The 26,418-nt window shown below is 52.2% G+C and overlaps 1 protein-coding gene across 1 annotated transcript; it reads right to left on the minus strand.

The window, feature by feature from the left end:
• Positions 1 to 1,024: 1,024 nt before the first annotated feature.
• MKS1 (MKS transition zone complex subunit 1) lies at positions 1,025 to 26,062 on the minus strand. Its single transcript, XM_065418306.1, has 18 exons — positions 25,977 to 26,062; positions 25,499 to 25,617; positions 24,015 to 24,079; positions 19,068 to 19,223; positions 18,330 to 18,427; positions 17,884 to 18,012; positions 17,446 to 17,550; positions 16,923 to 17,031; positions 12,248 to 12,304; positions 10,303 to 10,345; positions 9,177 to 9,239; positions 6,973 to 7,043; positions 6,528 to 6,597; positions 6,115 to 6,222; positions 5,285 to 5,418; positions 4,456 to 4,538; positions 4,280 to 4,377; positions 1,025 to 1,170 (listed from the first exon to the last, which is right to left on the minus strand). Exons 1-18 carry the CDS (start codon positions 26,054 to 26,056, stop codon positions 1,025 to 1,027), a joined length of 1,734 nt encoding a protein of 577 aa, XP_065274378.1. The 5' UTR covers positions 26,057 to 26,062.
• Between the last annotated feature and the right edge of the window lie 356 nt (positions 26,063 to 26,418).

The following is a 26,418-nucleotide window of genomic DNA, read 5'->3' on the forward strand; positions in this document are numbered from 1 at the left end:
AACCCCACCCCCTACTTAAGCCTCCCTGTTCCTTGTCCCCTAACTGCCCCCTCCTGAGACCCCCCCCACCTTAACTGCCCCCCTAGGACCCTACCCCCTACCTGTACCCTGACTGCCCAAAACCTTACACCCCCAACCCCCAGACAGCCCCCCCCAAACTCCCGACCCATCCAACCCTGCTCCCTGTCTCTTGACTGCCCCCTCCAGAACCTCCCTGCCCCTTCTCTGACCCCCTGGCCCCCTTACCGTGCCGCTCAGAACAGAGTGCTGCGGAGCAGCGCGCTCAGCAGCCGGAGAGGGGGGAGCAGGGGGAGGAGCTCCAGACTGCCGGAGGCTGAGGCAAATGGCCGGCCGGCGATCTGCGAATGCGGGGGGGGGGGGGGGGGAAGGAGGGAGGGAGAGAGAGGAGGGGAGTGGTCTCAAGTTGCAGGGGAGAGGAGGGGGAAGTGGAGGAGGGGCTCTGGCTGCCAGAACCCTGTGCGAGTGGCACGATCCAGCCGGCTGCCCTGTCAGCGCGCGCGCTCTGCATGAGGGGGAAATCCGGACATTTACAAATTCCCCCCCAACGCTATTTTTAACTCAAAAAAGCCGGACATGTCCGGCAGAATCCGGACGAATGGTAACCCTACTGCTGCGCCCAGCCAGGCCCGGTGCCAGTGGAGGTGCTGGGAGCACAGTGCTCATGGCTGCTGCACGGTGGAGGCAGAGGTGCTGATCAGGTCCTGGGGGAGGCTCTCGCGTGCTTCCTGCATCCGGCGCCGTGCCCTCTGGAATGCCTCTGCAACAGAGCATCCAAGAATGGGCTCAGCACCCACTGAGACTCCTGCTAAGGCAGTCTGTCAGGGGAGTGGAGGGATGGGGGCCTGTCTGGCTAACACGGTTGCGCTCTCTCTCTGGCTGGCTATGACAAACTCTCCCACCCACAAAGCATGAGACCCTGGCTGCTCTCTCGAAATTCCTTCCCCTCCAACCGTGACTCTACACTGCAGCACCCCACAGCCAGCCTGCACGATATGAATGCCGACTACTTACTTGTAACTGGTGTCCTTTGAGGTGGACTTGACATATTCACATTCTTGGAACTTGTGCGGCATGAAGGTAGAACCTTCCGGTAGCAGTGCCTGTTAGGGTGCCCACGGGCCCTTCCCTGCTGCAGCGCTCGCGTGCACTCTGAGAAAATGGGTATAAAAGGGCATAGCCCCTGTTGCCACATCAGTTCCTTCCACTGCTGAATCGGAATACCAAGATATTGAAATTTGGACTCCGCAGTAGTGGGGAATGTGAATATGCAGAATCCATCTAGAAGAACTCTGGTTTCAAGTAAGTAATCTTCCTTTCTTCTTTGAGTGTCCTCTGCATATTCCCACTCTTGGGATAGTTTGGTAAGCAGTACAGTAGATTTGAAGGAGGGATGTGGAGTCTTAATTAAACAGAGACTGGAGCACCACTCTAATGAGCATCAGACCTGGGAGCCAAATTCAATCCATAATATGTTGTCAAAGTCTTCCATGTAGCAGCTTTGCGTATTTCAGTAAGAGGAATATGTTAGGCAAATGCTGTAGTTGCAGCCACAGCTCTAGAAGAACGAACTCTAAGTGGATCAGGCCTAGGAGACAGACCCTCTACAACACTCTTCAATACACTGGCTAACCCATCTAGATAGGGACTGGGATGAAATGGCCTTACTCTTGCAGATTATTTCATATGAAATAAACAAATTGGAAGAGGACCTAAAGCTTTTAATTCTATGCGGATCTGATCCTGAAGCAGCAGATGATACAACTGAGGTAGGGATCTGAGATACATAAAGAGGGGATTAATTCTTTCTTAGTGAACTCACTGGGTCTTAGGCGCTGGAGATCCTCCTCACTCAATGTCCCATTTCAGTCTCTTCTTGGGAGAGCAATGCAATATGGATAGCCATTGGTCTTGGATGGTGTAGACACAACAATCCTGAATCTTGGCAGGGGGTTAGACTAGATGACTGTTCACGGAATCATAGAATATTAGGGTTGGAAGAGACCTCAGGAGGTCATCTAGTCCAACCTCCTGCTCAAAGCAGGACCAACACCAACTAAATCATCCCAGCCGAGGCTTTGTCAAGCCGGGCCTTAAAAACCTCTAAGGATGGAGATTCCACCACCTCCCTAGGTAACCCAGTCCAGTGCTTCACCACCCTCCTAGTGGAGCAGTGTTTCCTAATATCCAACCTAAACCTCCCCCACTGCAACTTGAGACCATTGCTCCTTGTTCTGTCATCTGCCACCACTGAGAACAGCTGAGCTCCATCCTCTTTGGAACCCCCCTTCAGGTAGTTGAAGGCTGCTATTAAATCCCCCCTCACTCTTCTCTTCTGCAGACTAAATAACCCCAGTTCCCTCAGCCTCTCCTCATAAATCATGTGCCCCAGCCCCCTAATCATTTTTGTTGCCCTCCACTGGACTCTCTCCTATTTGTCCACACCCCCCTTCTGTAGTGGGGGGACCAAAACTGGACACAATACTCCAGGTGTGGTCTCACCAGTGTCGAATAGAGGGGAATAATCACTTCCCTCGGTCTGCTGGCAATGCTCCTACTAATACAGCCCAATATGCCGTTGGCCTTCTTGGCAACAAGGGCACACACTGCTGACTCATATCTAGCTTCTTGTCCACTGTAATCCCCAGGTCCTTTTCTGCTGAACTGCTGCTTAGCTAGTCGGTCCCCAGCCTGTAGCGGTGCACGGGATTCTTCCTTCCTAAGTGCAGGACTTTGCACTTGTCCTTGTTATTGGAATAACAGAAACTTGGTGGGGCAGTTCACATGACTGGAGCACTGTCATGGATGGGCATAAACTATTCAGGAAGGACTATTGGGGTCCCTTCAAACTCTATTATTCTATGAATATAGCTGGATCTGAGACAAGATACAGGTCTGAGTGATTCTGTGCTGTGACACTGATCGTACGCTGTTGAGCTGCCATGGTCTTTTCTTCAGGTTTGAGTCACTGGAACAATCCAGAGATCTAACATTGCTAGGTCTCAGATCCACGTGTGAATGGTCTGAAGACCTACCTGACGCATGCTTAAATTTAGTCTTTCTTTTCCTGAGGACCAAAATAGTAGGTTCCAGTAAGTCATCTGAATACTTTGGCAGTCTGTCTGGTAGCGCTCCCAAGGGAGGTCTTAGAAGTTTTGGAGCCAAGTCTGAGGTCCAGTAAGATCAGTCAGCCTGGAACTGAACCTCAGCATCAAGGCCAAAGATTTTGTTGTTTGCCATTTTCTTAGATCTGGATGTATTCAGTGCTGATTCCAGTCTCCTATCCTTATTTTCGGATCCTTTAGAACTATCGGATCCAAGATGCTGACAAGGCCGCTTTGTAATAGAAGAGCCTGAAGTCTATTTTGTTTCTCCTTGCAGGCCCAAAGTGTGAATGAGCTACAGGTAGCACAACATGTTGGGGAATGATTCTTCCCTCAGCATTTTATACAATGAACATGTGCATCAGATGCCAGAAAGACCACTGGCAAGACACGCAGCGTCTGAACCCATGTTTCTTCATGCTAGGGTCCACCATATTGAAAATATATAAAGATTTTCTTATTTAACTAACCTAAACTGTAATATAATTTACTCAAAAAACTACTAACGATAAAAACTAACACCATTAGCTTAGATAAACTAATTACGAGCACTAACAGTCTATGAACCTAGGAGACCCAAGGTTGGATGGAGGAGAACGGAGGTGGCAACGAGTGTCACTCCCCCTTTATACCCATACTCTCAGAGCATGCTCGAGTGGGGAGGAGGGCAAATGGGCGCCCTAATGGGCACTGCTACCGGAAAGTGCTACTTACTGTCTTGCTGCACCCTCGGCGCAAGTCCCAAGATTGGGAATACAGAGGACACTTGAACAGCCATTCTCAGCACTGGGGGTTCTATCTGCTCCGACTTCATCAGGGAGCAGTGAACTTCCTCTTGGGAGCTGGTGTCAAAACAGCTAGTCATGCTGGGTCTCAGGTGCTGGTGGGCCCTGGACAGACAATTCACTAGCTTTGCTAGCCCAGACAGAAACTCCATCCTGCCACTTGCTTGACATTTCTTTGCCATTTCCAGCAACTCCCTGTCTCATGGTTTAACCTCTGCCCTGCTGGAGTCAGGCACAAGGAGTCTGCAGGGAGGAGGGAGTGGGGGGGTCCGAGGGGCCCTTGGGGAATGACAGCTTCTCCACTCCTTATGCAGGGAGCAAGCTGAGCCGGGGGTTCTCCACATGGCCCAGACGGATAGGAAAGAGCCTTACCCAGGACGCTGTAGAGGGAGCTCTGCTGGCTGAACCCCCCGAGCCGGTCCAGCACACTCTGCATGCGCTTCCTCAGGGCACTGGACTCCAGGAAGGCTCTGCACAGAAGCACAAACATCAGGTCAGGGCTGGGCAGGAGCCGCTGGCGCACAAGCTGGAGGTGAGGCAGCACTTACTTAGACTGCTGCAGGCAGTGGAGCCGGAACGTGACGCTCCCTGTTGTCTCTGTGCGGAAGCCAAAGCGGCTCAGGCACTCTCCCTGTGGGGAAAGCACAAGACAGAGCAGCCCTTGTCTGCAGTCAGCAGTGCCAGGCTGACCTGCAGGGAGAGTGAGCATGGCCCCTGCAAGAGGGCTAGCGACAGGGTGGGTGCATGGAGTCTTTCCCTGGAGAGGGTCACAAGCACTGAGGCCAGGCACCCCCGAGTGGTGCTGAGAAGGGCACACAGAGCTCCCTGCTTAGGGCCGTTAGGGGGCTGACCATGCAGTGGGGGTGGAAGGCTTCACTCACTGCTCTTCAGGGGCTGTCCTGATTCCAGCCTCCTACTGAGCCCACCTTGTTTGTTGCCCCACAAACTGCTGTAAGTCTCCAGAGCACATGGGCATCCTGCCTGCCTCTCCCCACAATGAGTCCCATCTCCAGGGAGCAAGCTCAGCTACAGCACAGCTCCATTTCTCAAGAGGAATTGCACCTGCTTTTCTACACATGCAAGGGAGTTTAATGCTGGATCAACAGCCACTTTGCAGAGAGCAAGCCCAGAACGTGCCAGGGCAGTGCAAGCCTCCCTACAGACACCCCATGGTAATGCGCCCAGGGCATGGTTCAGTCTCGGTAGCCCATTTGATCCTGCTCAGACAGCCAACAAAGAGGCTAGTTCTCATGATGGTTCTGGCGATGCCCACTGGGCAGCAGGCTGGAATCTGGCCCAAGTCGCCCCTAGGGTTTCCTGTGAGAGGAGCAGAATCTGACTCAGAGCAAGTGGCACAAGCCCCGAGGCTGAACTCACCTTGAAGATTCCTGGCATCCTGACGTAGGTCACGTCCTCCAGTTCAGGGGACCCACCAATGAAAAACCTCCTCAGCTCAGCGACCGTCCCCAACTCAACGGGTCGCCAGGTGGGGGCTGTCAGGGTGTGGAACCCTGTTCCAGGAGGACGAGGCCAGTTAGAGAGGTATGTCCACAAACCCGTTGAGAATCACAGGGGAGGAAGGTAGGAAGGACAAATGTCCACTGATTCCCTCCCCCCACAAACGGGCTGGAATGGATGGGAGACAGACCTCCCCGCCCTGCTCTCATGCAACTAACAATGGAGATACCACATGTGACAGGGCCTACCCTTGCCCCCCATGCACACACAGCTAACAATGGAGATACCATATTCACTTAATAACACAGGCCCCTCAGATCAAGCCAAGCTTTGCATTTTCCTGAGCAGAACAGTTACATTTCCCTGTTCAACATGAGGGGAATGCCCTGAGTTTCTGTAGGGCCTTCTGCCCATTGCCACAACCTCTGAGGCCTAACAGCCCCCGGTAGGGTAGGGAAGGGTAACTCCCCTTGTATGGGGGTGGGGGTGAGTAACAGAAGTATTTTTATCAGGGCTGGCTGCCTGACGTTACCAAGGGAATGGCCAGACAAATCAAAGGTCACCACTGCCTCTTGCTCCCCAGCAGCAGCACTGAATGGCATGGGACACGCCCACCTGACTCCTTCTCACTGTTTCATAGAAGGCCCACTGTGCCCCCTCAATGTGTAGTGGGGGAAATCCTTTCCCAGTGCCTGATGATCAGCTGAGCCCCAGGCCCAGGAGGAGCTGGCCATCTGGAGAGATTTTACCTGGAGCTGCTGGCAGCACCACAGAGCCATAACCTTCAACACGATACCTCTGCCAATAATCCAGCGAGAGAACCTCAAAATAGATCACAGGCCACTGTGGGAGAGAGCCTAAAAGGAAGGAGAGCAACGTCATAAACGAGCCAACGAGAGCTCTGCTGGCCATTCAGGACCTCGTTAGCAGGAATGTCCCATCCCTTCATATTCCCTGGCGTGGGAAGCAACTACTCGCCAGATGCCCCAGGTCCATGTGGCATGGAGAGAATGTTTGCCAGATACAGGATTTTGCTCCTTTGCTCCTCTCTGGGTGAGGGAGAACCTAGGTGCAGGGCTGTCTGCGTCAGGCTGTGCAGTGCCTATGGTGTAATGCCCCTGGCAGATTCTGGCAAACAAGGCCCGGGCAGCAAGGGACTCACCTTCTGACTCATCCTCTTGGGTGAAAAACATCTCCAGAGTAAAGGGGTAGGAGAAGTATGCCACATTGTCCTGGGAAAGAGGAACAAGAATGAGATGACAGGGCAGAGATCAGACCCTGGGCAGGGTCACCAGCATCATGCGGCACATGGCAAGGCCTTGAGAGAACCAGCTGTGTGGGGTGAGGATCCTGCTGGGGACTGACCCCTGGCTAAGATCAGTCACACAGAGGGCATTCAATGTGCTCCCAGCCCTGGAAAATCTGCACTATAATGCCAGGCCTGAGACCTCTATCCCACTGAGCTGTATGAGGAACCCCCATAACACCTCCCACAAACACTCAACACACGGAGCCAGAGTGGGCACACAGAGCTCTTCACAAGCAGTAGGAAGCCCCATCAGTCTTCAAAACCACACCATCAAAAAGTGCCCTATTTTGCCCCTTACCCTGCCCAGGGTCTTGGTGACACAGGTCTGCGTCACCCCAGAGAGCTGCTGGAATGCTGGGCTCGACCAACCTGGCAGAAGAAGAGGAGGCTGTGAGGTGAATGACTAGTGCTGTAAGAAAAGCAGGGGGGGCTGTCCTGGAGCAGCCAAGAAGAATGTTAGGGCTGGTCTACACTGGGGAGGGGGTCGATCTAAGATACGCAACTTCAGCTACGTGAATAGCATAGCTGAAGTCGAAGTATCTTAGATCGATTTACCTGGGGTCCACACGGCGCGGGATCGACGGCCGCGGCTCCCCCGTCGACTCCGCTACCACCGCTCGCTCCAGTGGAGTTCCGGAATCGACGGGGAGCGCGTTTGGGGATCGATATATCGCATCTTAACGATAAATCGATCGCTACCCGCCGATACGGCAGGTAGTCTGGACGTATCCTTAGTCCTCTCTCACTGAGCTCCCCTTAGGCACTTTGCTGCCCTCTCGCCTTTCTAGTTGCATCTCCAGGGAGATCCCGTGAACTGGGAACTTCGGAGCCAACTTCACTCGGATTTAAGAGATCAAACTTACTTAAATCTGACCTGAAAACAGAACGCAGACAAACTAACCCACTAACACTGATCAAAGCCTGCTGGGCAGGCTGCAGAGTGATGCAGCACAAAGCTGAGAGCATCCGGCAAACATGACTCCAACCCACAGTGACCCTAGGGCCAGTGGCCTGCCTCTCTCAGCCTCAGGAAAGTAGGACTGATGGCTCAGTGTTAGTGCAGCACATGGAAATTGGACACCACCAGGCAGCGAGATCCAAGTGGGGCCCAGTGTTGATGGGGAAGAGGCGTCAAGCTCTGCTCTCTACAGTATGCTCAGGAGGGGGGTCGGGGAGCCTGAAGGACCACAACACTGCAAAGGTAAGAGTAAGGGTAATCCACTGATCAGCGTGTGTTACACATCCTTGTAACCCAGGGACACCTTGGTGCTGACTGGCCAAGAGCATAAGGGGTGCATGGGGTTTTAAAGGGTTCACCTTGGTCTGACATCTGTATAATAGCTAGCTAAAAGGCGGCATGTAAGGTCTTTACTGAGAGCCTGTAGCCCACCGGTCATCATAATCACTGCAAAATGTTTTTAAGGATGTTATTTAAAAAGCTGTGTGTCTATATTGAAAACTATGCTTTAAGATATGTAAGTTAAGCAGGTCAGCACAAGGTGATAAACCAGTTCTGGTCAGGCAGGGGGTAGTACACACTTATCTCCCTGGCTGTTCATTGTGCATCTAACAGCATAAGTCTATTTGTACACGGAGCCAACTGCTAATCAAGATTGTGAAGTCAAGAGATCACAACCTACAGGACGGAACACACAGCAGCAGGGTGTCCTGTTTACGATTAAGATCAAAGGACTAGTCTGGTACATCAGGACAGTGCAGAGACACACGGTATCCTTCACTGAGGAGGCAAGCTGAGAGCGTGACTTGTTTCAAGAAAATGGGATCACAGCCTGCCTGGCTGAAAAATGCTGATGAGCAACTCTAAGACACGACAGTACCTAGTTAAGTAAGTCTAGGTTCCAGAATGTGCGTTATGATTTTATTTTACTTGTAACCATTTGTTTCTAATATTTCTACTTGCTATCACTTAAATCTCTATGCTTTGTTAAATAAATTTTCTTGTTTTCACTATACCCATATTGAAGTGCTGTGTGTTAAACAGAGCAGTGAACTGAAGGGAAACTGCCATGCTAGTGTGTATTGCTTCTTTGGGAGCAGCAGATCTGTGAATCCTGAGAGTGTCCAGGACTAGGGGCTGGTCACTCCAAGGGAATGCTTGGTGGAGTTGGGGGTTGCTAACCTGGAGAGAGAGAGAGAGCGCAAGGCCTGGCAGACCTGGAGGGAACTGCTTGTGTTGGTAAGCTGTCCCCCAGCATGCACAGATAAGGCTCCTTCACACTAAAGGCTGGTGGTAGTGAGCTGCCTCACAACCCTAGGTACCCCCAGATAAATCAAGCTTGGCTCAAGCCATAGAGACTCATGCTCTGAAAGTGTCTGGTTCAATCCCTGTTGCCAGCCAAGATGGTGGCCAACACATTGCTTGCTTGCTGCTATGCTTGCTTTTGGGAAGGACTGATCTGGTGGACCCTATAGCAGGGCAGAGTTCGTAATGCTGCAGTGTGGCAGGGACACTGGCTCAGGAACCAGACCATGGCTACTCACGGCTGGGCAGCTCCAGGAAGAAATGAACATAGAGATGGTCATACCCGTAGCCCTGGGCTGAAACTGAGAAGACAAGACAATGACAATGGGGTCTCCTAACCACAGCCCAAGCCCTCTGGAACCCCCCATTTGCACAGGCTGGGAGAGTCCCATAGAGGATTCCCAAAGGTCCCAGTAAGGAGAGGAGATTACTGCAGATGGTGGGGACAAGCCAGGGTCTTCTCAAAGGGGGCTTCCTTGTGTGAATCATAGAATATCAGGGTTAGAAGGGACCTCAGGAGGTCATCTAGTCCAACCCCCTACTCAAACCAGGACCAATTCCCAACTAAATCATCCCAGCCAGGGCTTTGTCAAGCCTGACCTTAAAAACCTCTAAGGAAGGAGATTCTACCACCTCCCTAGGTAACCCATTCCAGTGCTTCACCACCCTCCTAGTGAAAAAGTTTTTCCTAATATCCAACCTAAACCTCCCCCACTGCAACTTGAGACTGCAACTTGAGACCATTACTCCTTGTTCCATCATCTGCTACCACTGAGAACAGTCTAGATCCATCCTCTTTGGAACCCCCTTTCAGGTAGTTGAGAGCAGCTATCAAATTCTGGTGGGTAGAGGTGTTGACTGCAACACCTCTCCTCACCAGCAGCATACTAGCCTTGGAGGTTCTATGCTAAGTTCTGTTCTTTACTATGGGCTCCATTACTGCCGTCACACACTTGTATGTCTGCCTGGGATGGCTAAATCATAGAATATCAGGGTTGGAAGGGACCTCAGGAGGTCATCTAGTCCAACCCCCTGCTCAAAGCAGGACCAATCCCCAGACAGATTTTTGCCCCAAATCCCTAAATGGCCCCCTCAAGGATTGAACTCTCAACCCTGGGTTTAAGCAGGCCAATGCTCAAACCACTGAGCTATCCCTCCCCCAATGTGCAAACACTTCTCCTGGGATTAGTCAGCAGAGATGTGGGCCACTGGCAGGGAATCAGCTCACATCCTTCCCAGCAGACAAAGCACTTCTGACCTAGACTGAACTGTAGACCTTAGTCCCTGGGTCTCTGCTGAGTGCAGGGCCTTACACAGCAGCAGGCTGCCCCCTTCCCAGAGTGAGAGTCTATAATAGGCACTCACCTATCTCTCCATTCACAAACAGCCGAAGTGCACCAGGGAGAGTCTGTGACAGAGAGAACACAGGCAGAATGGTGAGAAGCAGCTCAGCAATAGCCGATTGATCACGGTGCGCTTGCTTCCCTAGAGGGCCCTGCCCTAAGCCAGAGCATCATTGCAGGACACTTCATAGTCACTTACACTAAAAGCCCCAGCCAGGGGATTCTCTCTGCTGGTCATAAGGAGACAAGACTCCCTGGGGGAATGTCCTGGCTTCCCACAGGATCCAGCCAAGATTTCCAAAAGCGACCAGCCAATCTGAGCGCCCACCTCAACATTCCTTAGAGAGTTCAACCCTCTCTAAAACCAGGCTCCTTACAGCATCTCAAGCTGGTCCCAGTCACTAACACTTAGGAAATGCTGGCTCTTGTCCCTTCCACTCAAGCCTGCCTGTAAAAAAAGCGTTAGAAGTTTTGTTGAAGCAGAGAAAACACTTGCCACCCACCTGGGGCTGAGACCAAGCAGAAGAGATTCCAAAAAACTGAGCAATAAACATGAGACTGAAAATAGTGTCTTTGAATACAACACCCTAGGCTCTAGCTGAGCCTTCCACAACTCTGAAAAGGCAGTGGCAGCTGATCCCCAGAACAAAGTGGTGTTCCTTTTGTCTCACAGAATCTAATTCCAAGGCCTACAAAGAGTGCAGTCCCACAGAGACTACAACTCTCAGCAAGCAGTGGGGTGTTTGGATCCTGGCAGCTCTGTCTCGGACCAAGGCATGCTGGACTGCTAGTCTCTGCAGGCCAAGTATCCATATTAAAGATAAGGGCTGCTACAATCAACTTCACTTCATGCAAGTCAGCAGGCAGGGATCACAGCGCGAATAGTTGCCAGCATGCTGCCCAAGCTGGGCAATCTTTGGATGCCCTGGCACAAGGGCTTCCATGCTAAGATCAGGAGAAAATTCAGATACAACGCCTGTGCCTCTTCAGCCATAGCTGTAATGAATGGCATGTCCACAATAGAAATGTAAATCAACCTATGTTAAGTCAACTTACAACCACAGCAGTAATTATTGTGGTGGTTCATGTCCACACTACCCTCCCTCTGTTGGTGGTGCATGTCCTCACCAGGAGCACTTCCGTCTGACCTAACAGGGGCAGTGTGGGGGGCTGAGAACCTGGGCTCTCAGCTGCCCACTGGGCTCCCAGCTCCCTGCCAGCTGTCCCCTCCCCCCACTCTCAGCTCCCTGCTCCCCCCTGGGAGTCCGGCTGCCCCCCACCCACTCTGGATTCCCTGCTCCCAGCTGTCTGGACTCTTGCTCTGCGCTCCCTGCCGGGAGCCTGGCTGCCAGATGCCTGGGCTCTTGGCTCCACACTCCCCGCCTGGAGACCAAGCGCCTGCCATCCTCCCAGTGGGGAGCCTCAGTACAGTGGGGACCAGGGAGCCGAGACCCAAAGGCAGCCCGGCTCTGAGCAGGGAGCCTGAGCAGCAGCTCAACTGGGAGTGTGGAGCCCAGAGGCTGGGAGAGGTCCGGGCTATAGTTGGAGCCCAGATAAGGCTTCTTCACACTAAAGGCAGGTGGTAGTGAGCCCGGCTTTCTTGTCAATTTCACGGCTCCAGCATGACACAAAAATGACAGCCAACAGCCAATGTAAGTAACTTGCAGTGTCTATACGGACACTGTTTCCCTAACGACACCAACAAAAGCCCTACGCCTCTCGTGGAGGTGGAGTTATTATGTCAGTGTACTATAGTACACTTACATCAGTGGGAGCAAGGCTGTAGTGTGGACACTGACATAATTAGATCAATGTAAACTGCCTTACATCGACCTAACTCTGTTGGGTAGATCAGGGCCAAGACTGCCCCAGGAGACTTGGAGTCACCATTCTCCAAAGGCAATTTATTAACAATTCTGGCCTCAGGTCACTGATGAATTCATATTCTTACCGCATCTGTTACTCACCATCTCAAAGTCTGAGCCAACAAGGCCGTTGAGATATTCCTTGTGCCGACTATACAACTAAAGAAAAACAATGAATTAGAAAAAGTCCATCATGAAGCAATCATTTCAACTTCCAAACACGTTACAGAGAACAGCCCCAACTAGGAGATGTATGAAGAACACAGCTCGAGACGTCCAGGACGCAGATAAAGAAAACCAGTGCCATGCTGCAGAAGTGTCTGTAAGGGTGACAGAGTTCCTCAGCTGGGTGCATCCCATGTGGGAACAAGTGACAGGGTGAAGTAGGTTGACCAGACATCCCGATTTTATCGGGACTGTCCCAATATTTGCTTGTTTGTCCCGCGTCCCGACCGATGTTAGGTCGGGACACTGGACAAACAAGCAAATGCTCCGGAGCCCGGAAGTGCTTGCGCCCCCCCCCCCCCGCCTCCTCCTCCTCCTTCCCCCATTGGCTCCCTCCCCAAATCCCCACCTCTTCCCCAGGCTCACCATTCCTCCTTCCTCCACAAGTGCTGGAGGGAGGCCCCGGAGACGCAGGGGGAGTGCGGGGCCGGGGTGAGTGAGAATCCGGCCTGGCCCCGAGCGCAGGCAGGACTCAGTCGGGCGGTAGGGAGAGTAGGGGGGTGGCCCACGGGGCCAGGCGGCGACTGTTCTCCCCCCTGGGCAGCGGGACTCGGGAGCAGCCGCTGCTGCAGCTCCCACTGCGGGGGGAGGAAGCGGCCATGGCGCTCGGCGGCTGCGGCTCTGGCGCCCCCGAACTCCCCAAGCCTGGGCCTGCTGCGGGGACCCAGCAGCGCGCACGCTGCGCCCAGCCCCTGGCCAGTCGCGTCTGGGCTGGCTGGCTGCCCAGCTGGTGCAATCCCGCGGCGGAGGCATCGGCAGCCTAGCCCCGTTCATTCCCCTGCGGGACCCGAGCGGGACGGGGGGGCTGGGGCCTGCTGCCCCCCACTCCGGGTCCGCCACAGGATTGCGCCAGCTGGGCAGCAGCCCAGACGCGACTGGCCAGGGGCTGGGCACGCACAGTGTGCGCGCTGGGTCGCCACAGCAGTCCCAGGCTCGGGGGGTTCGCGGGCGCCAGAGCCGCAGCCGCCGAGTTTGGCCATTGGCCGCTTCCTCCCCCCTGCGGCAGTGGGAGCTGCAGCAGCGGCTGCTCCCGAGTCCCGCTGCCCAGGGGGGGAGAACAGCCGCCGCCTGGCCCCGCGGGCTGCCTCCCTCCTCTCCCTACCGCCCGACTGAGTCCTGCCTGCTCGGGGCCAGGCCGGACTCTCACTCACGGCACCGCGCTCCCACTACGTCTCCCTCCAGCACTTGTGGAGGAGGGTTTTTTTTTGCTCTGCCACCTTTTTTTTTCTGCCCCGCCCCCCCCGCCACGCACCCCCCCGCCCCGATATTTGACCTGGGTGATCTGGTCACCCTAGGGTGAAGAAACCGACAACAATCCGGTGTTTTTAGGGACCTGGGAAGTCAGCTAGAGATGGGCTGGATGCGTGAACTTCTCTGCTTTCTCGTGCCTGACAATAGAGGCCATCTGACTCAAGTGCTGATGGCGTGGAAAGGAATTTCAGATTCTTGTCATATTGGAATCCCTCCTGCAGTGAGACATGCCTCTTGAATTACAGTCTCTCTATGTTAGCAGATGGGGCACCAACCCCTGTGCTCAAACAACAATGCTGATTATTAGGGAGGCTACAAATTAGTTGGGGAAAAGGGAAAGGAGCAAGCAACCAGGAGCAGCAAACGGGAGTTTTGCGCTCAGACTTTTGGGAAACTGGCAGATTACTACATCTCTGCTACCATTTGGAAATAGAGACTATGACTCACATGTACATAAATTTTTACCTGCTTTAACCTCTCAATAACTCTCATTACTTTTTCTTAGCTAATAAACCTTAAGTTAGTTTACTAAAGAATTGGCTAACAGCATTATTTTTGGTGTAGGATGCAAATCGATGTGGGTGAGTGAGTGGTCTCTTGGGACTGGGAGTAACCTGGAATATTTGTGATTCTCCTGTGGTATTTTAGGAATGAACATTTTGTACTGAGTTGGTGAAATCTAATTATAGAACATACCACCTGCTTTTGACAGTTTGCCCTGACGTAGGCAATCATGGTCACGAGCCTCCAGACAGTGTGACAAGGGGTATGGAACAGCTTCCATACGAGGAGAAATTAAAAAGACTGGGACTGTTCAGCTTGGAAGAGAAACAACTAAGGGGGGAATATGACAGACACCTATAAAATCAGGAGTGGTGTGGAGAAAGTGAATAAGGAAGTGTTTTGAAACAGTTTCCCACAGTATTCTTGCCAGCAAGTTAAAAAAGTATGGATTGGATGAATGGATTATAAGATGGATAGAAAGCTGACTAGATTGTCGGGCTCAATGAGTAGCGATCAATGGCTCGATATCTAGTTGGCAGCCGGTATCAAGCGGAGTGCCCCAGGGGTTGGTCCTGGGGCCGGTTTTCTTCAACATCTTTATTAATGATCTGGATGATGGGATTAATTTCACCCTCAGAAAGTTTGCAGATGACACTAAATTGGGGGGAGAGGTAGATACACTGGAATGTAGCGATAGGGTCCAGAGTGATCTAGACAAATTAGAGGATTGGGCCAAAAGAAATCTGATGAGGTTCAACAAGGACAAATGCAGAGTCCTACACTTAGGAAGGAAGAATCCCATGCACCGCTACAGGCTTGCGACCGACTGGCTAAGCAGCAGTTCAGCAGAAAAGGACTTGGGGATTACAGTGGACGAGAAGCTGGATACGAGTCAGCAGTGTGCCCTTGATGCCAAGAAGGCCAACGGCATATTGGGCTGTATTAGTAGGAGCATTGCCAGCAGACCGAGGGAAGTGATTATTCCCCTCTATTCGACACTGGTGAGACCACACCTGGAGTATTGCATTCAGTTTTGGTCCCCCCACTACAGAAGGGATGTGGAGAAATTGGAGAGAGTCCAGTGGAGGGCAACAAAAATGATTAGGGGGCTGGGGCACATGACTTATGAGGAGAGGCTGAGGGAACTGGGGTTATTTAGTCTGCAGAAGAGAAGAGTGAGGGGGGATTTGATAGCAGCCTTCAACTACCTGAAGGGGGGTTCCATAGAGGATGGAGCTAGGCTGTTCTCAGTGGTGGCAGATAACAGAACAAGAAGCAATGGTCTCAAGTTGCAGTGGGGGAGGTCTAGGTTGAATATTAGGAAACACTATTTTACTAGGAGGGTGGTGAAGCACTGGAATGGTTTACTTAGGGAGGTGGTGAAATCTCCATCCTTAGAGGTTTTTAAGGCCCGGCTTGACAAAGCCTTGGCTGGGACGATTTAGTTGGTGTTGGTCCTGCTTTGAGCAGGGGATTGGACTAGATGACCTCCTGAGGTCTCTTCCAACCCTAATATTCTATGATTCTAAGTGTTATTTACCCTTTCACATAACACAAGAACCAGGGGTCACTCAATGAATTAGTAGTGAGCAGGTTTAAAATAAACTGAAGGAAGTATTTCTTCACACAACGCACAGTCAACCTGTAGCACTCATTGCCAGTGGATGATGTGAAGGCCAAAAGTATAACTGGGTTCAAAAAAGTTCAAGGTAAGTTCCTAGTGGACAGGTTCATCAATGGCTATTAGCCAAGATGACCAGGGATGCAACACCTGGCTCCACGTGTCCCTAAATCTCCCAGAAGCTGGGACTGGACAATAGGGGATGGATCATTCAACATTGCCCTGTTCTGTTCATTTCCTCTGAAGCATCTGGCACTGGCCACTGTCAGAAGACAGGATACTGGGCTAGAAGGACAATTGGTCTGACCCAGTATGGCCATTCTTGTTCTTAATATTTACTGTACTTCCATGCTAATCCAGAGGGGGAAGTTAATCTGAAACTCAAAGTTAAGAAGAAGAGTTCAAAATGAAACATTCATGCACTTAAACATCTACACTCACATGCAAGGAGCACAAAAACTCTGCAAACGGAAAGAATGACCCAACACTTATAGGAGATTGGTGCGCGGAAGAGGGCTAATTTAGCTGGATACGAGGTTGAGGTAAGCAGCAGGAAGAGCTGGTACAGGTTGCATCAGCTGCCTAGAGTGCAGGAACATGTCCACCATTTGTAACTCTAGTTTGCAATCTGGGTGCTTTCTTAGCTCCTGAGTTACTACTGGACCCCAAGACAGCAGCAGTCCTGAGAGGGTTTTCCCCATCTGTGCTCTGCTAGAAAAACATCTTTTCCTTCCAATATGCCCAATAGACCTTCAGGAGTCTACTACTGTCCAGGCCTTACTCCCATCCAGACTGGCCTGAGGCAATGGGCTCCACAGCAAAACTATTCAGAAAATGAAGCTAGTGCAAAATGTGCCTGCCCGCTTATCAAGCTGTGTCAGAGCACATGAGAGCTGTGCTTCGGGGCCTTCAGTAGGCATCTCAGTGGAACTCAGGGTGCTGGATTTAGCCTAGCTTTAGATCTGGCTACCTGAGAGACCAGTGTCAGTGTTAAAGTGTTACTGTCAGCACAGTTACAGTCAGTGAGGGGCTTGATCTGGAGCTGCCTCCATTTAAATAGGAGGGAGCTAGTGGCAGGGCGTTTTCTGGGAAGGTCTCTCCACTTCAGAAACAGTTGTGATGGGATCAGTCTCTTGAGCTGAGTCCCCAAGGGCCTTAGTCAAAGCTGATCCTTACATCTCTGAACATGCGCTGCTCCCGCTCCTCCTCCTCTCGTTGCACCTGGGCTGAGGCATTCTCAATGGTGTACCTCCACAGCTCCCGCTTCTCGCCATCCAGCTCAATCCTGCACATCCCCAAAGCACCATGGGCAAGATTCAGAACAGGATAGGCAGTGCCCACAGCAGCTATACCACCCCTAAGGCTGAGGTGGCGGCCCCAGGAGCAGCCATGTCCCACCATTCACACTCCTGGGGGTTCGCCCAGCAGCAAGGGATCATTAAGGAAACCCCCAGGATGTCCCTGCTCCTACATGCCCATGGGGGTGACTGCCTGCTCAAGAGGCTCAGCAGATCCCATGATGTATCAGAGAGGAGCATGCTATGATCCTGCCTGAGTTCTGGAGCCCATGCTTCCCATTCTAGGTGCTAGGCTGCAGAGTCCCCCATTCCACAGTATACAAGGTAACCCTGGGAAAAGTGATTTCAGCCCCTCTGCACCAATCCCACCTGCAGCACTGGCCCCATACTGCCTTGCTCACCTGTAAACACCTTTAGTGCCCGTGAAATCAGGCTTCACTGTGATCACCCCATTGCCATCCACCTTGACTGTGCAAAGAACGTGTTCATATTCCCTGTGGCCGAGCCTGAGGGGAGAGACCATAAAACAGACACCCAGTCTGAACAGAGTCCATGCGCACCAGCTGCCAGTGGACTCATGGTCCTGCCTGTGCATATGGGAGAGGGGAAACAAACCCAGCCATACCCGCACTGATCAGAATAAGAAGGTTGGGGTGGTGGGGGGACAAGTACAATGCTTCCCACTGAAATAAGGCATAGGAGGCAACAGCAGCTGGAATTGCTGATGATCTTGGAATTCCCCTCCTAGGACTGGTGCCAGGGGAATGTGGTTTCATAAGGGAGGGGGAGAGCAGGGGTTTCCCATCTAGGAGACCAGGTTACTCCGAGTCTTTACTTACGTCCCATATGGTCCCAAGTCTCCCATGATGTACATGGTCTGAACAGGGGTGTTGATGACATGGTTATTCTTAATAAATTCTTCTGAGGGCTTCCAGGTGATGACGCGGGACTTCAGAACACTTCCTTCCCTGCCAAGGAAGCCACAGAACAGTATTATCCATGGTCTCCAAGCTGCCAGGTACAAAACCCCACAGCGCCAGTGCAATACAGCCCCAACATAGACAATAACATGCATGGTGGGATCCACATGCTGGGGCACCAGAACAAGGAGCCACAATCCCAGGCTCCAGAAGCCAGACCCTTGGGGGCACACTTGCTGGAATCCACACCGCCAGCTTCCCCGGGCTGGGGTACTCAAACCCCCCAGGCACCAGTGCTGGCAATCTTACATTAGTGAGTTCTGAGACAGGGCTGAAGTGAGCTCTGAGCTCTTCTTTGCACTCACGCTGGCCTGCGGTCCTGCCTTCTTCTCCTTAAAGTGGCCATCCTCTCTGCCAGGAATGATGGCACCTCCTGCTCTGAGCTGGTCACTTTCTGACAGTGCTGGAAGAGAGGGCAGGGGGTGGAACTATTACAGTTATAGGCAGAGCCTCTCCTTCCCCTTGGAAAGGCAGGAGCATTCACACCACAAGCGATTTCCCCTTCCTAACTGCAGGCAGACCTGACTTCAGTCCTGGCACAGGCACATACATGTGTGCACAGCCACACATGCACACAACGCACCCTTCTCAGCTGATCCAAAGTCAAAGTGAATGTGGGAGGGCCTTGGACTGGCTTCCCACTTAGGGGAGAGCCCAGTTCCTGAGCTTAGCCTTCAAAGTGCTGATCCATCCTCCATTCTTTGAACAGGGCACATTTGAGACTCTACGTGTTATGGCAGCTGCCATTATAACAGGGAACAAACAGTGGAGTTTGGACTATTAACAGCTCCCTCCAGACTTTCAACGTGCATCTTTCTGAAAGGCCCAGAACTCAGCCTGGAGTTGGGGCAGTGGCTGGAGGTGTCTTGCATGAAAATATATTCTGCTGCCCTCGAGCAGGCCTCTCAGGGTACTCAGCTTCAGTTTCTTGAGCCCACCACCTGGTGAATGTATCCCTCTTTCCTAAAGACTGCAGACCTGGCCATGTGGAGAGCTACCACTGCACAGACGGCAACAGCTTAGGCACAACTAAGGGCAGATACCTCCTTCAGGTTGGTGAATCGGTCATGGTCTGTGTAGGTGAAGATGCGGTAATTCTTCCGGCCTCCTGACTTCTCCAGCTTCAGGATCTCCTGATGGTACTGCCTATCCAAGGGGGTCTGACAGGCTGACTCATGTTGGTACAGATCCACCTCAAACTGAGACCAGCACAGAGAAAGCATAAGGGCTGCTTTGGCATAAAACGTATCACAGAGATCAGAGACAGAAAGGGCCTTTAGGCTGGGATTCTTAAAGGATCCTCAGGGAGCTAAGTTCCTTTTAAAATCCCACCCTCCAGCCTTATTTCCAACCTAGTCAGAGATTCATAGATCCGAAGACCAGAAGGGCCCACTGGGATCACCTGACCAGACCTCCTGCACAACACAGGCCAGAGATCGTCTCCAAATAATTCCTGTTTGAACTAGAGCATACTTAGTCCATCCCTCAGGGGCTGACATGACTTTAATAGATTCCTAGATTCCAAGACCAGAAGGGACCGTCTAGTCTGACCTCCTGTGTAACAAAGGCCAGAGACCTGCCCCACAATAATTCCTAGAGCAGTGCTTTTAGAAAAACATCCAATTTTGATTTTAAAATTGTCAGCGATGGAGAATCCACCACGACCCTTAGTGAATTGTTCCAGTGGTTAATGACCCTCACTGTTAAGTATGAACACCTTATTTCCAGTCTGAATTTGTCTAGGTTCAACTTCCAGCCATTAGATCATGTTATACTCTTCTCTGCTAGAGTGAAGAGCCCATTATTGTCTGTTCTTCATGAAGGTACTTATAGACTATAAAAAGTCAGCCCTTAGCTTTCTCTTTGTTAGACAAAATAAATTGAGCTCCTTGATTATAACTACTATAAGGAATGTTTTCTAATCATTTTTTGTGGCTCTTCTCTGATCCCTCTCCAATTTACTAACATTCTTCCTGAATTTTGGACACCAGAACTGGACACAGTACTCCAGTAGCAGTCGCACCAGTGTCAAATACAGAGATAAAAGAACTTCTCTACTCCTACTCGAGATTCCTGTTTATGCATCCAAGGATCTCATTATCCCTGTTGGCCAAAACATTGCACCGGTAGCTTAAGTTCAGCTGATTATCTACCCCCACCCCCAAATCTTTTTCAGAGTCATTGCTTCCCGGAAAGAGTTCCCTATCCTGTAAGTATAGACTACATTCTTTGTTCCCTAGATGTATATACATTTATGTTTAGCTGCATTAAAACACATATTGTTTGTTTGTGCCCAGCTTACCAAGCAGTCCTCTTTACTGTTTATCACTCCCCCAATTTGGGTGTCATTGCAAACTTTGCAGTGATTATTTTGTTTTCTTCCACATCACTGATAAAGATGTTAAATAGTGTGTGCCTAAGGTCACACACAATCAGTGACAGAAATAGGAAAAAAAACCCACTTAGTATCTCTAGCTCACAGTCTTGACCTTTAGAATATTAGGGTTGGACGAGACCTCAGGAGGTCATCTAGTCCAGGGGTCGGCAACCTTTCAGAAGGGGTGTGCCAAGTCTTCATTTATTCACTTTAATTTAAGGTTTCGCGTGCCGGTCATACATTTTAACGTTTTTTTAGAAGGGGTCTCTCTCTAAGTGTATATTATATAACTAAACTATTGTTGTATGTAAAGTAAACAAGGTTTTCAAAATGTTTAAGAAGCTTCATTTAAAATTAAATTAAAATGCTGATCTTATGCCACCAGCCTGCTCAGCCTGCTGGGTGGGGGGGTTCAGGGCAGAGGGCTGGGTGTTGGGGGGGACTCGAGGTCAGGGCAGAAGGCTGGGTGGGAGGGGGTGCAGGGCACAAGGCTGGGTGGGAGGGGGACTCGAGGTCAGGGCAGAGGGCTGGGGTTGGGGGGGTCAGGGCACAAGGCTGGGTGGGAGGGGGGACTCGAGGTCAGGGCAGAGGGCTGGGGTTGGGGGGGTCAGGGCACAAGGCTGGGTGGGAGGGGGGACTCAAGGTCAGGGCACAAGGCTGGGTGGGAGGGGGTGCAGGGCACAAGGCTGGGTGGGAGGGGGACTCGAGGTCAGGGCAGAGGGCTGGGGTTGGGGGGGTCAGGGCACAAGGCTGGGTGGGAGGGGGGACTCGAGGTCAGGGCAGAGGGCTGGGGGGTGTGTGGAGGTGCAGGGCAAAGGGCTGGGGTGTGGGGAGGTTCAGGGCAGAGGGCTGGGGTGTGTGTGGAGATGCAGGGCAGAAGGCTGGGTGTTGGGGGCAACTCGAGGTCAGGGCAGAGGGCTGGGGGGGGGTGCAGGGCAGAGGGATGGGTGTGTGTTGGGGTGGGGAGGTGCAGGGCAGAAGGCTGGGGTGCTCGGCTCGTGGGGGTGCTCCCAGCCCCCTGCCCTGAGCGGCTCATGGCAGGGGGCTGGAAGGGATATGACCTGTTCCACCCCCTTCCCCCAGGCCCGTCCCTACCTCTCTCTGCCTGCTCTACGGAGCAGCCGCTCGGCTCTGCGCCTCTGGGAGGAGGAGGAGGAGGGGCCGGAATGCACCACGTTGTGAGAAGAAGCAGGGGAGGGGGAAGCTTGGCTGCCGCAGGATCAAGCTTCTGCCTCCTGCCCCCGCAGGGGAGAGCGGTGGGGGGGGGGTCCCGGTCCCCCGCCCCACTCAGCCCCCCCTCTCCTCTGCGGGGGCAGGAGGCAGAAGCTTGATCCTGCAGCAGCCAAGCTTCCCCCCTCCCCCGCTTCTTCGCACAACGTGGTGCATTCCGGCCCCTCCGCCCCTCCTCCTCTCAGTGGGCAGCAGCGTGCCACTCAGAATCGGCTCGCGTGCCATAGGTTGCCGACCCCTGATCTAGTCCAATCCCCTGCTCAAAGCAGGACCAACACCAATTAAATCATCCCAGCCAAGGCTTTGTCAAGCCGAGCCTTAAACACCTCTAAGGATGGAGATTCCACCATCTCCCTAGGTGACCCATTCCAGTGCTTCACCACCCTCCTAGTGAAAAAGTTTTTCCTAATATCCAACCTAAACCTCCCCCACTGCAACTTGAGACCATTGCTTCTTGTTCTGTCATCTGCCACCACTGAGAACAGCCGAGCTCCATCCCCTTCAGGTAGTTGAAGGCTGCTATCAAATCCCCCCTCACTCTTCTCTTCTGGAGGCTAAATAACCTCAGTTCCCTCAGTCCCCTTTAACTCCCCATTACATGTCCACTCCCTCCTGGGCTTGGTCTGGTTTCATTTTTAGTGTGTACCAAGGACACAGCATCCCCCACTCCCCTGGGGTGTGATTCCAGAGTGTGACACACCTCCCTGCCAGGTAGTGGTGCTCTGCATTTAGCCTCCATTTTCCCTGTCATGGTTTCATCCTGTCACTCCTAGTTATATGCCCTTTTTTTTTTGGGGGGGGGGGGGGGGGGTGTCCCTTACAAATATTAGATTGGGAGTACTTGAGGCCTGATACTGCAGATACATGAGTAACCTGACTCAGAGGGCATCCCATTGACACCAGTGGGACTACTTGCTTGAGTAAAGCTGCTCATATGTGTTTTCAGGATTGTCCCTTAGGTGGGTTTGGTGCTTTACTCTCTGAAATCAGATAGAGTGCATAAAATCTCTATAGTATTAAACTGGGGACATCCTACAGTTGGAGAGTAAAGATTAAGTTGGAGCCTGTAGTGGGGTGGTCACCCCGGTCCAGTCAGAAAGGGGGTTAAAAGCAGCCAAGGGAGGCTGCGTGGGTAGTCAGCCACAGGTGTGCTTGTACCAATTAGGGCACAGCTGACCCCGATAAAAGGGCAGGCTGAGAGCGTGCGAGAGAGATTCTTGCTCTAGCTAGGGAACAGAGAGGACCAAGCTGCCTGGGAGAGCAAGCAGGTACCTAGGGCAGGCAGAGTTGAGGAGCTGGTGCTCTGCTACAAAGCCCTTTTAATAAAACACAGCTCCAAACAGGATGAAATCAGTATGGAATGTAAGAGCTACACAGCATTTGGTTAACATTCAGGGGAATTCACTGCAGCTAAATATGTAAAATGAGGGTGGTCACTTCTTGTACTAGTTGCAAGGAAACACTAAAGATTTTCTGTACACATTGACACATGTTTTCATGGAAATCAAAGTGCATTTTTACTGTTTTGCTTCTTCAAAAATAATCTAAATTGCTCTGTAAATAATACATAGAATATCAGGGTTGGAAGAGGCATCAAGAGGTCACCTAGTCCAACCCCCTGCTCAAACCAGGGCCAATCCCCAGACAGATTTTTGCCCCAGATCCCTAAGTGGCCCCCTCAAGGCTTGAACTCACAACCCTGGGTTTAGCAGGCCAATGCTCAAACCACTGAGATATCCCTCCCCCATGTGCCAGAGTGATCATGTTTGATGCTTTTAATGTGATATTGGAGCAATTAGTATGTGGGGTTTTTTTGTTTTTTTTTTTTAAACAAGACTTAAGCCCTAAATCTGCAAATACTTATACATATGACTACCAGTGGACCACTCAAGTGTGTAAAGCTACTCACATGCATAACTGTTTGTCTGTAGGCTTAGGATTTAAGATTGCTGTGGTTGTAACTATGGGGCCATAGACTGCTATTCCCAGAGCTGGATCCTGGACAGACAGTAACCATAATGCTGTTTCTCTCTCTTGGTTCAGAGTCACTTCCACAGCTTTTACGTGTACCCTCCACTCATCCCTTACAGACATGGACAAGATGGCACAGGGAACCAGCTGGGATAATTCTAGATCAGAAACATGCTCTATTTTCTCCTCGTGTTTTGAGACTGCAGTGACCACATGAGAGGTTAGAGAACACAGACCCCTCTTGAATTGCAGCAGCGAGTGCCATATCTAACTGGAACAGGCCCTCCATTCCTCTTTGGGACCTGGAGATGAAGCCAGGGCCCCTTGCACTAGTGCCAATGGGGTACTATACTACCCAGCTGTAAAATTCTGAGTATTATCTGCCACTCAAGGCAGCCTTCCACTTACTCACCTGGCTGAAGAGTTTTTCTTGCCAACCAATTACTGCCTCCTCTTCATCATCAGGACAATGGCCACCTGAAAGACAAGAGGGCGCTGGTCACTTCCTCACACCTGTGCCTCTTCCCCACCCCCCAGCAAAGAGCACTGTGCAGCACAACAGTCCTCCCAGCATCCTCTCTTCTGTTTCAACGGCAGGACCTGGAATACAGAAGCTAGCTGCAATGTGGGATTCCCAGGTCACCTGCACCTAATGAACAAGAAGCTTGACACTCAGCTTCCTGCAGGCCTTTGTGAGGGATGGTGCAGCCATTAACATCAATGGCAGCAGTAGGGGGCAGAAATATTATACCACCAGCCCCTCCCAGGATTGGGGAATGAATGAGTGGACTAGATCTGAAAGGAGAGAGTAGAAGTGACACAGTCAGGTCAGAGTCTTTCCTTAGCTGTGTTACAAACACTAGCTTAGATCATCAGTTCTCAAGCTATAGGCCACTGAGAACTACTGGACTGGCTCCTTCTCTTTGCCAGATGCATTAAAGAAGCTACAAATGCAAGTCTTTACAAGTCCTGTCCTAATATCATTTTTCCAGGTAAGCAATTGCTGTAGCTGCAACAGGGATGTTAAGAGATAGCAGATGGGGGTGGGTAGAAAGCTGGTTGACAGTGGATAGGGAAAGTGTTCCCATGGTTCATGCTATTGAAGTGTTTAGGAACCCTCAACTTAGTTATTCCAAGGGAATTTACTTTTCCTCATTTATGCTCTTTGCTTTCTACAGGTCTCTGGGTTCAGAAGTAAAAACAGCCAGGGGGTTTCACTTCACATCCACTCAATGAGCACTAGCAATCAAAAAAGCTAACAACATTAGGAACCATTAAGAAAGGGATAAGAGAGAAAATATCATCATGCCCCTATATAAATTCATGGTAAGCCCACATCTTGAATACTGTGTGCAGTTCTAGTTGCCCCATCTCAAAAAGATATACTAGAAGTGGAAAAGGTATAGAGACGGGCAACAGAAATGACTAGGGGTATGGAACAGTTTCCATATGACAAGAGATTTAAAAGACTAGGATTTTTCAGCTTGGAAAAGAATCGACTAAGGGGGAATATGACAGAGGTCTATAAAATGGTGTGGTGAAAATGAATAAGGAAGTGTTACTTACTCCGTAACATACCACAAGAACCAGGGGTCACCTAATAGGCAGCAGGTTTAAAATAAACACATAACACACACTCAGTGTGTGGAACTTGTTGCCCAGGGATGTTGTGAACGCCAAAATTATAATGGAGTTCAAAAAAGAATCATGGAGGATAAGTCTATCAGTGGCTATTAGCCAAGATGGTCAGGGATGCAGCCCCATCTTTAGCCTCTGACTCCCAAGGCTCCTGCACAGGTCTCCTACCCAGTGGCAGAAACCAGAGATGGCCATTGTGAGGCCTTGCACGTGGGGCGGGGGTCCCCTCAGAGCAGACATTGACCACGAGCCACCTACCTGCTGCTGGGTGGGAACTGAAGGTGGCCAAGCTGATGAGCTCCTTCCCCTGCTGGCCGGCGGGCTGCTGGAGCTGCTGCAGGAGGAGGCTGGTGGAAGTGACCCGCTGGATGTGAACCCTGGCAGGGGAGAGGAGGAGGCAGGAGTCACTCGGCTGGCCACGGGAGCGGAGGGGGCAGCTACTGTCTGCTGCTGGCAGGGAGCGGGGCGCGCAGGGCGAGAGGGGCCGCCTGCCCCAGTGGAGAAGAGCCCGGGGGTGGGCAAGGGCCGCCTGGCCCAGGGCTGCCGGCGGGGGGCGGCGGACAGGGCCCCCCTGCTTGGGCCCCACCTCAGGGACACCAACCCGCTGTACGGGGGCCGGGCCGGTCCACCAACACCCCCCACTCCTCGGCGCGGCTGAGGGTCAGGCCCCCCCCGCCCCGGGGAGCCCGGCCGGGCCCCCCCCGCCCCGGGGAGCCCGGCCGGGCCGGGACCTGACCGGATGCGCAGGTTCCGCACGGGGTCCCGGGAACGATACACCGCCCCGCCGGCGTCCGTGCTCCAGCCCAGCTCCTCCATGGGCCCGACGCCGAGCCCCTCCTGCGTGTCCCGCCGTAAAGCGCGTCCGCGTCACCATGGAGATGGGCGGGGGCGGGGCTTGCCCGCGTGCTCTCCAATGAGCATGCGCAGCCTGCCCGTGGCTCGGGAGCGCGCGGGGTCTGTCTCGTTCCGTGGGAAGGGCTGCCCCGGGCCGGGCCAGTCCCGCCCTTGGTCCTGCCCCTAGCCAGGCTCTCATAAGGGAGCAGCCACACCCCCATCATCTCACAGCTGGGGAAACTGAGGCAGAGAGGGGGACGTGGCTTAGCCAAAGTCACTTAGCAACCCAGTGGCATAGGTGCTGGAATTAGGGGTGAGGAGGTGCAGCAGCAACCCCTGGTTTG

This window comes from Emys orbicularis, chromosome 17, assembly GCF_028017835.1.
Source record: "Emys orbicularis isolate rEmyOrb1 chromosome 17, rEmyOrb1.hap1, whole genome shotgun sequence".
NCBI classification, from domain to species: Eukaryota; Metazoa; Chordata; order Testudines; family Emydidae; genus Emys; species Emys orbicularis.

What these genes read in the sequence shown, in the direction of transcription:
- MKS1 (XM_065418306.1), bottom strand. Translation starts at nt 26,056, where the DNA reads ATGGAGGAGCTGGGCTGGAGCACGGACGCCGGCGGGGCGGTGTATCGT. An exon ending in GACTTGGGACCATATGGGAC is followed by an intron (nt 17,551 to 17,883) that starts GTAAGTAAAGAC and finishes CTCTCCCCTCAG; the next exon opens with GCTCGGCCACAGGGAATATG. An exon ending in CTTCCTGGAGCTGCCCAGCC is followed by an intron (nt 7,044 to 9,176) that starts GTGAGTAGCCAT and finishes TTCTTCTGCCAG; the next exon opens with GTTGGTCGAGCCCAGCATTC.